The sequence below is a fragment of the Ammospiza nelsoni genome, chromosome 9 (genome assembly GCF_027579445.1).
Source record: "Ammospiza nelsoni isolate bAmmNel1 chromosome 9, bAmmNel1.pri, whole genome shotgun sequence".
NCBI lineage: Eukaryota > Metazoa > Chordata > Aves > Passeriformes > Passerellidae > Ammospiza > Ammospiza nelsoni.
In genome coordinates this window covers 4,076,163-4,085,879 of record NC_080641.1, presented here as the reverse complement: position 1 = coordinate 4,085,879, position 9,717 = coordinate 4,076,163, and the positions used below count along the sequence as shown (strand labels likewise).

The window sequence follows — 9,717 nt, the reverse complement described above, 5'->3', positions numbered from 1 at the left end:
CCCTTTATCTCCACAAACGGTGGTGACTGGAGGTGGATCTCCTTTTTGCAAAATCGTCCTAAAAATTGCAAGATCAGTAATTGTGCTACCCTGTCATGGGGTTGAATAATCCAATCCTGGTCACTATTGTTTAACAGAATTACTGTAATTTCTCCTGGATATTCTGCATCAATTCCTCCTGCCATGACAGGAACACTTTGCAAGGCCAAGCTCGAAGGGAGCAGTTACCAAAGCAAAGTGTCCTGGAGGAATCCGAATTCCTGTTTTGGTATTGATAGCTCTCATTTGCTTTGAACTTCTCATTAATTCCAATGCATGAAGGCCCAGCCCTGCAGCCTCTGGGCTGGCCCTGCCAGGGGCAATCACAGCCAGAACAATTTCCCAGGCAGCCCAAGTCTCACTGCCCAGGGTTGGATTTGCAAATTGGGGGCAGCCGTGCACAGCCAGGGCGTTTCCATTTCCCCCGTGGACCACTGCGAAGGGCATGGAGCACATCTGGGAGATGGGTTCTCCATGGGCAAAGGTTCCATCTCCTCATTTTTCCAACTGCTCTTTTAACAACCTGTTCAACCAGTCCTGCAGCTTGTGGATACTGTGGTACATGAAAAACCCTGCAGGCTTAATCACTGTATTTTTCACAGGAACAGACAAAGCACTCTGCTTCACAGTATCAGCAAACCCTGTAAAAATAGCCAATTTCTTCCCTTCCTCCTTTTTCATTGTATACAATCTCACAAAGTTGGCCACTGACATTAGGGTCCTGGCTAATCCTGTTCTGTAGGGTACTCAGTGTTACATCCCTCAGCACCCAAAGCTACCAAATTAGCATTGTCAGCACTACTTCACATTATGATAATTTTATATGTAGACAGTGATAAAGAAATATAGATATAGATTGATATGGACATATATAAAGATAAATATATATATTAAGGTCTTATTATCCTATAAATATATATATATAGTTATTTATTATATTAATATTTCACTTGCACAAATGCATCTGAGCTCCAGATTAGAACCTTCTTCTGTTGCTCTATGTGGGAGCATTCCAACAATCATTGTTCCTTCTGAAGGTGCTGTTTCCAATGTACTCTTAACAAATTCATCTTTGTCTGCCTAAACCCACAAGGTCTTTTCCTTTTCCATTTGCAATTTTTGGGTGCATTTGAAGCCATCCAGGGGTGCAGCTTCTTTTACCCAACTGCCCCACTGCTCACAAGGGGATCCAACCTCAGCCCACTCCAGAGCCAGGGAACTCCAGGGAAGGGCTTCCCAGCTGGGAATTTCTGATGGGACTGATTCCTCACATTGACACTGAACAAGTGACATTTTGTTGGGATCTGGCCAGACTGTGCCAGTTTTGTTTTACCAGTGGGCAGGGTCAGCACCAGAGACACAGACTCCAGCTGAAGGAATCAGTGTCATTTCCTGCAGTTCAGAGCAGCAAAGAATCACAAAAGGAGCAGCTCAGCAATGCACCCAACCATCCCACCAAAGATTGCAGCAGTGATTAACAAAGATCCAGCAGCATTTACCCTCAGCCTTTACCATCCCCCAGACCCACACAGCAGCTGGGGAAGCTGTCACAGCCAAGGGCTGCAAAGCCACTCCTGGCACTGGAAATTCCTGCAGGTGCCTCCAGCCCCAGGTGAGGCTCCAAGCCCGCTGGGAGAGGGCCCAGCTCTGACAGTGCTGAATGAACAAACTGACAGCACTGCTCGTATGGCAACATCTGCTTTCATCCTCCTCTTGGGTGCCTCCCAAAGCCCGGCCTGGGCTCAAGGAGGAACCAAGGGAGCTGACTTTGATCATACAGCCCCAAACAAGGCCAGATGTCAGATTTCATGGCCTTGTCTGGCTTCTAAATAAACAAAGGTCAATACATGTTTCACTGAGGAGTGGCTACATCTATCACTGTGCTAATGACCATGCATATTTCATCAGGGAGCAGATACAAAGATAACCTTTGCTTGGAAGGTTCATCCAGAGGCCACCTTTGGCTCAGGGCCTGCTGTCCAGGCCTCACTCAGGGTTGGTGTCCAGGCCTTGGCACTTCAGGGACGTGCTTTAGTGCTGGGCTTGGCACTGATGGGTGACCGGCTGCACTGGGTGAGCTCAGAGGGCTTTTCCAACAGAAAGGATTCTGTGATTCCATGATTCTATCCACTGCGTTCAGCTGGGGCTATTTTAGCAGCATTCCTTTGCTCCAAAAGTTCCCTCTTGCCCAGCTCCTGTGGCCTGAGGCTTCAGCTCCTTCAGCTCCTGGTGCTGAGCTGCACATGCTGAACGAGATGGCTCAGAGAGAAGAACACAGTCCATGCAATTCCTTCTGGGACACGGAGAGGGGAGGCTGTGCAAACAGGAGCATTGTTTGCTGTGGCCTCCTCCTCTGCCCTTCACACCTTTCAGCGCTTTGAACCAGCCAAGAGCTTTCTCCAAGAGTGCAACGGAGCAGCTGTTCCAGCTTCCGGGCCTGGCTCTCTCCAGTCTCTGCCCTTGCCTGCTTCTGTCCCTCTTGCCGTGCCCTCTGTTCCCCCAGGGCTCGCTGGCTGCTGCCCAGGACTGTGCACTGGCACAGATCCAGTGCTCCAGAGCCTCCTTTCTGTGCCCTTGGAGCTGCCTGGGTACAGCAGCCTTTTCCATCTGGAAGCTCCCCATGCACAGGGAGTGCCCAGCTCCGTTCCTTGCACAGCCTCCAGGAGCCCAGGGCTGCCATCTCCAGTCCCTGCTGGCACTGGGGGCTCCCAGGTGCCTCAGGCTGCTGTGACACCGCTGCATACGGGAGGGAAGAGGGGCAGGGGCTGTGCTCAAAGTCAGCTCCATCTGCTGCTGCTGCTGCTGTGGGGTCATTTGTGCAGCCCCGGCCCAGAGTCAGGGATCAGATCCTGCCAGTCTCTTCCAGCCCTGGCTGCTCAGAGTTTGGGCCTGGGAGCCTCAGGTGGCCAAAGGCAGCTGCTGCTGGTCCCTCTGTGTGCCTGAGTTCAGCACTGCTGCTCCATCAGTCTGTGCCCAGCAACGGGGAAAAGCCTCAGCCCTGCAGGGCCAGGAGCTGCCGGGCTCTGCCTGAGCAGCTCAGCCAGCAGGAAGGGAGCTGCTCTACGCGGGAATCAGGAGCAAAGGACATTCCTTTGATAGGAAAGGTTTTCTATTTAAAGGAAAGAAAAGGAAAAAGGAAAAAAAATTGATAAATTGTAAAAGATAAGAATAAAATCCAAGTGTTAGTGAAAAAAAACCCATAGAATTAATGAAAAAAACAAAACATAAATGCCAAGTTACATTCTTTGCATTAAGAGGTAAATGATCATTTTAAAAACACAACTCAGTTATTTACATTGTAAATGCGCTGATGGCATGCATCCATCTTTGTGACCTCAAAAGCCTCTTAAAATATGTTGGGCTTTGTTTCCAATATTGGTATTTGAATTTGTGGTCAAAGCAAGAGGAAATTGCTTTGTGCCCTCCCAGCTCCAAGCAGGGCTGGGAATGGAAACACTGTCAAACCCCAAATCCTTTAGAAGATTACCTTCCTTCTCACCCTGCAAATGAGCTGCACATTCCTTTTGAAACTGTCAGGTATTTCTTAGAGACACAAAGTCTCACTTACGGCTTTTTGCTCTGGTTTGGAAGTGCAGAAGGGCAATTCTCCATCCACCAGCTCCAGACTGCACTGCCTCAGGAGCACGGCCCACTCGCCAGCTTTGGCCCACTCGTGACACTTCTAGAGGAGGAAGAAAGTGCAATTGCACAATTCCAGCCAATCAAGAAGGAAGAATGGCACGCACAAAACACCCTGTACAGATCCGGGTGTTCAGCTGGGACTGTGGAGAGTTTGGGTCCGTGCCAGTTGGATGTGTGTCCCCAGCTGCAATCTCTGGGCCTGCAGCAGAGTCTCACTCACCTGCCAAAGCACAAAGCTCAGGCACTGTGCTCGCAACAGGCTCGTCTGATGCAAAGCTGTCGGAGCAATGTGAGGGCAGAGCCAGCCCCGCTGGGCCCAGGGCTGAGCCCAGCAGAGCCCTGGCAGAGCCCAGAGCAGCCTCAGCACCCGCAGAGCCCGGCTGCAAGGAGAGAAAGCAGAGAGTGCCCGTCAGCTGAGGGCTCCTGTGCCCTTGTGCCAAGGCCTGCGGTGCCCAGGCCATGCTGGCTGTGCCCAGAGCTGCCCATCCCTGCTGCCTTTGGCACAGAGCAGGAGGGCAGCACATGTGCCCAGCCTGCAGCCAGCCAGGGCACATCCAGCCCTCAGCAGCTGCCCAGAGCAGGATGCTCCTTTGCTCGCTGCCAGCTCCCAAAAGCTCTGATCCCACCCTGCCAAGCACACAGGGACCCACCTCACACCAGCCACGGCTGGAAGAAAAGCTGCTCCCAAACCATGGCCTCAGCCTTCTCCAAGGGCACGGCCCATCCATGCCACAGCTGCTCTCAAGCACTTCCCCATCCACACTGGACCACCTGGAATGATTCCTCTGGAAAAACAAACAACACATTATTGAAAAGAGGTTAGAGACAAAAAGAGAAAACAAGAAAAACAGTAAAAACTCTTATCTCTGTCAGGGCCTTGAGGAAGGCCAAACCCCCACATGCTAGGGAAAAACCCATCCATGAGTGAGGGAAGCCCACACTTTCTCTCTTCCCCCCTGCACTGCCCTCCAAAATCACGGTGACCCCAAAGCAAACAAGGGCAGTGGAGAAACCCAAGCCCTTCCTTTCCTGTACAGCAAAGCAGCTGGGCACAGGTTCTGGAGCCCCATCTCTGCTCCCACCATGGGGGTTTGTTTGTGTCAGGCTGGCTGCCCCAGCCCCAGCCCCAGCTAGGGGCATGGTGGGTGCTGGGGGCTGTTGGCAGGGCCAGGAGCCCACTCCCATTTCGTACCCACCCCAGCCCATCCTCCCAGCCCTGCCAAAAGCAGCTGGGTAGCCACTGAAGAATGAGTTGCATCTGCCCCAGCAAAGGGGAAGCCTTTGGTTCCCAGCCAGGCTGGGCAATGCCCAAACCGGAGAGCATCCCCCTGCATGTGGACTCATCTGCAAATTCACTGTGGAGCCTGGCTTTGAAGAAGGTGCCAGAATCAAACTCCATCATCTTCAGCTGGCCAGGCTGAGGAAGAGCTTGTCATCCTTGGTGTCATCCTCACTCTCTCCAGCAGCAGCAGCCCCACCCGGTACAGCTTCTCCAGGGGCTCCTTCTCCTTCCCTGGGGGCAGACCAGGCTCTCAGGGCTCTGCCCAGGGCCCCAGCTGTCAGGGAACCAGGACAAGCAAAACCAGCTTGGATGGAAGCCACCAGGGCTGGGCAGAGCAGCTCAGCTCCAGCACAAGGGCTGTGTGTTCCCATCCCATGACCCCGGTGCAGTGACACAGGCAGCACAAAAAGGGCTGGGTTCCTTTGCTTCTGATTGCCAAGGCATGTGTGGAGCTGGAACTTACCAGGGTCCTGGATCAAAGTGTGCCTGTGGCTCTCTCCCTTCTTCTAGGGCAGATGAATATCCTGCATCCAAGGATGACAGAACAGGTCTTCTAATGAGGGCCTTTCCAAGTCCAGCATGGATAAACACCGCCTGATCAGATCTTGGCACTCTGGGCAGAGAAACCAGAAACCACCAGTTAGTTGGAGAAGGCTCCTATCGGCTTTGCCCCACCATTCCAATGCCCAGGCCATGCTGGATGTGCTCAAAGCTCGGCCTGAACTTTCCCATCAACTCCCTGTTTTGGAGGAGAGCAGGACATGTGCCACCTCCTCAGCAGCTGCCAGTGCAGGATGCTCACGAGTCCACTGCTGGCTCCCAGCACTGGGATTCCCCCCGTGCCCAGACATGAGGATCCACCTTGAGAGAGCCGTTGTGGCAGTGAGAGCTGATGGTCCCAGCTGATGTTCTGGCAACTCCTGAAAGGGTGCTCCCCGCAGACCATCTGGTGCAGCAGGATGCCCAGGGACCAGATGGTAGCTGGCTTGCCATAGTACCAGCCAAAGTGGGTCCATTCCGGGGGGCTGTATGACCGTGTTCCTATGGAATACAGATGGAGTTCATCAGGGGGATGCTGCTGCTCCCAGAGCCTGGCCCCAGCATCCCTGGGCATGTGGGGGCTGCCTCAGTGGCACACAGGGTGAGCATTGCCCTCTCATCAGCACCTGGAACTTGTGTACAGACTTGGGGTTGGAAAAGAAACCTCTAGTATTTCAAGGGGGCAGTGGAAGCCCTGGCAAGGCCTGACCATAACAAGGAAGAACCCACCCAGTGCTGGGAAAAACCATGCTCTCATCCTCCCTGCCTGCATTGCCCCAAAAAACATTATGAACCCCAACAGACCAGGTGAGTGGAGCAGTCCAAGCCCTTTCTCACCTGCACACCAAACCGGCTGGGCACAGGTTCCGGTCCCCCCTCTCTGCTACCCCCACCCACGGGTGTTTTTGTTGGGCTGGCTGCCCCAGCACCAGTTCTGGGCAGAGTGGGGGGCAAAGGCTGCCTGCAGGGCTGGAAGATGGCTACCCACTCAGCCCTGAGTTTCAAAAGAAACTCAGCTGAAGACTCAGTGCCATGAAGGGCCGCAAAAGAGAGAATCCCTGCTGCCACAGCCAGCTTGGGCTGGGAGATGTTGGGTCATGAGATGCTGGGCCCAGGAGCCCTGCGTGGGCTCACCTGCAAAGTGAGTGTAGACTGTGTCTAGCAGGTAGGTGCCACAGCCAAAGTCAATTAGTTTGGCCTGCCCAGTGTCCAGGTCAACCAGGATGTTCCCTGGTTTGATGTCGCGGTGCAGCACCCCACAGCTGGTGCAGTGCCGCACGGCCTCCAGCACCTGGCGGAACAGCTCCCGCGCCTCCTCCTCGGGCAGGAACCGCCGTGCCCGAATGAAACGATTCAGGTCCTGACACCGCTTTGGCCGCTCCAGCACCATCAAGATGTCCTTGGGGAGCTCAAGCCACTCCAGCAGCTGGACCACACCAGGGAAGCCAGTGGACACCTTGGCCAGCAGCACAATCTCCAGGGGTGCGCTGGTGCCGTCGGGCTGCGGGAGGAGCACGATGCCGCCAGTGGGGCTGATGCCATGCCGGGGCTCGTGAAGCCCTCAGCCAGCCCGGGATGCTCTGCGCCCTGCGCTGGCCCCACGCCCGCTCTCCCTCGGGGTGTCCTGGCAGCTCCCACCCTGCCGGGCCTCGGCTCATTCCCGGCCGGCAGCCCCGGCTGCTGTCCCCGCTCACTCACCAGCTCGCCCCAGTGCCGGACGCGGTTCCGTGGCACCCTTTTGATGGCCACCTGCAAGTCAAGGGGAGCAGCGGGCTCAGCTCGCCGCCTGCCCTGCCCAGCCCCATCCTCTGCCCTTCTCCTCCTCCTCCTCCGCCCCCTCCTCCTTGTCCGCCGCTCACCGGGGCGCCGTCCGAGAGCCGCGTGGCCGCGAATACGCTGCCGAAGCCGCCGCGCCCCAGCAGCGAACCCAGCCTGTACTGCTCCTTCAGGCCCTGCTGCGTTTTCCCTGCGGGCGGGACGCGGCGGTCAGCGCTCGGCCCGGGGCCAGCAACGGCCCCCGAGCGCCCCTCACCCACCCCGGGCCGGCCATGCCCCGGCGTTCGCTCTTCGGAACGCGGCACAGGAGGCTCGGGGCCGGCGGCCGCGCTGCCGAGAGGCGGAGCTCGGGCCGGGGAAACCGCAGCGGAGGCGGCGGGAGCGGCCGCGCCGCGTGTGTCCTCCGCAGGCCCCGGGAGAAGCCGGGGCCGAGGCCCGGGCCGGGGTCGGGACGGGACCCTGCGTCGCGTCCGGGGCCGGGCTCGGGCCAGGCGGAGCCGAAGGGCGGCGATGCCGCCCCCGCACCAGGCACTGATGCCCGCCCAGCAGCGCCACCGCCAGTACGGCCAGAGCCGGGCGGAGGCGAGACCGCGGCGGGACGGCCGGGGCCGGGCTCGGGTCAGCCCCGCCCGGGGCCGGGGGCGGGCCGGGGGCATGGCCCAGCCCGGCAGGGGAGAGGGAGGCGGGGAGAGGAGAGGGACGCCGGGCAAGGGACCCCGAGAGAAAGGTGCCCGACCGCGGGAAAGGGAGAGAGAGAGAAAGAAAGAGAAAGAGTGTTAGAGAATATCTGCTTTTGCTGCCGCCGCTGCTGCTGCCGCCGCTGCTGCCGCTGCAACTGAAGCACCGTGGCCGTTCGTCCCCATGTCCGTTCCCCGCTCGCCCCACGAGCCCCACGTTCGAGCCCCGCGTGCCCCGGGGACAGCCCCTCCGTCTGCCCAAACACGGGAACTTTGCAGCCTTGAGCCCAGATGCAGAGCCCTGACTCCTGCACATTGGCACAGCAATCCCCTGGCTCGCTGCTGTGCATTGTCCTTGCTGAGGGTCAAACACTGTTGGGCCACCTTCCCTTGGGGTAGGATTCCTACCTGACCCAAGCACCACACTTACATCTCCAGTGTTGCTTTCCAGTAAAAACAGGAGAAAGAAAACTGTGTGTGGCTCATGGTATTTTAAAGTGTCTAAAAATCCCTAAGTCACCAATCTTAGAGGTGAGGTGCATCTGGAATTACTGGATGGAGAGGTAGTGCAACATGGAAAAGGGGAGCATAGAAATTAACAGAGGAAAACATCTTGGATTGTTTCCTTCATTTTCATTTCCCTTCTGGAATGCTGTTTCAGTTTTCCAGGAATTTTCTCCTGTCTCCTCTTCCCAAGAATCTCTCATGGAGAACAAGGTCAAGCTTCTGTCACAAGATTTGCCACCAGGAAATTATGTCACTGGTGAAATTTTCATGATGACTGTTTGTGCTGGTTTAGGGCAAATTTTGGGAGGAAATCTCCAAAAGGGGTCCATCTAGAAAGAAGTTCAAGCAGTCCCTCCCCCTACTAGTTCAGGAAAAGACTTTCCTGGAGAAAAGTGAAAAAAAGCCCAGTTTATTTAACAAGTAAATATTCGCAAGCATGAAAAATGAACAACATTAAATAAAACCTTGGACAGTGCTGAAGAGATGGCAAATTCAGAAAGTCCTTTTTGTGGGTTGTAGTTGGCTCACTCGGTCTCTTCTAAGTCCCTCTGGTGCTGGAATGCAGCGTCCCAGAGCTCGGGGGGCCACAGGTGTGAGCTGCCAGTGTTTGTCTGGGTTTTCAGTCCAGAGCAGGTTTAAACAGTTCCAAGAAAAAGGAAAGTCACAGTCCAAAGAACTTCTCTTCCTAAGCTAGCTAAAACCACATTGCTAGACCTGGGCTGTGAAGGAATTGGGAAATTTCCAAATCTAGGTACTGGCGATCCCAGAAAACACCAGATCTGGATGGTGCTGGTGTCAGAACCTGCAGATTTCCAAATTTTGGCTTTCTGTGCCAGCAAATCACTGGACTTGGGCTGTGCCAGCACCAGGAAGTTTTCAGATCTGGGCACTGGTGCTGCCAGCAGATGTGGGTGGTGTCATTGCCAGCGACAGAAATCTGCCAGATTTGGGCTCTGCTGGCACTGGGAAATTTCCAAATCTGGGTTCTGGTTACATGAAACACAAGATGTGGGTGGTGCCAGACCCAGTAGCAGGAAGCTGCCACAGGTTTTGGATTTCTGTGCCAGTAAATTGCTGCACTTGGGCTGTGCCAAAATAGGGAAATTTCCAGATCTGGGCACTGGCAGTGCCAGCAAACAGCCCATTTCAGGCTCCAGGAAGGACTGGATCTGGATGCCTTCCTCTTTTATTTCCTTCTTTCCTTCCTTCTTTCTTGGGATCCTGCTGCCAGCAAACTCCAGATTGGGCGGTGCT

General features: G+C 55.4%; 1 protein-coding gene across 1 annotated transcript; it reads right to left on the bottom strand.

The window, feature by feature from the left end:
* Positions 1-5,469: 5,469 nt before the first annotated feature.
* LOC132076982 (serine/threonine-protein kinase pim-1-like) lies at positions 5,470-7,986 on the bottom strand (the record flags this gene model as incomplete). The annotated part of the gene is made up of 5 exons (XM_059478419.1): positions 5,470-5,576; positions 5,825-6,004; positions 6,638-7,004; positions 7,202-7,252; positions 7,363-7,986. Coding segments are annotated over 5 exons (1,329 nt in total), but the record flags the coding sequence as incomplete, so codon positions are not given.
* Between the last annotated feature and the right edge of the window lie 1,731 nt (positions 7,987-9,717).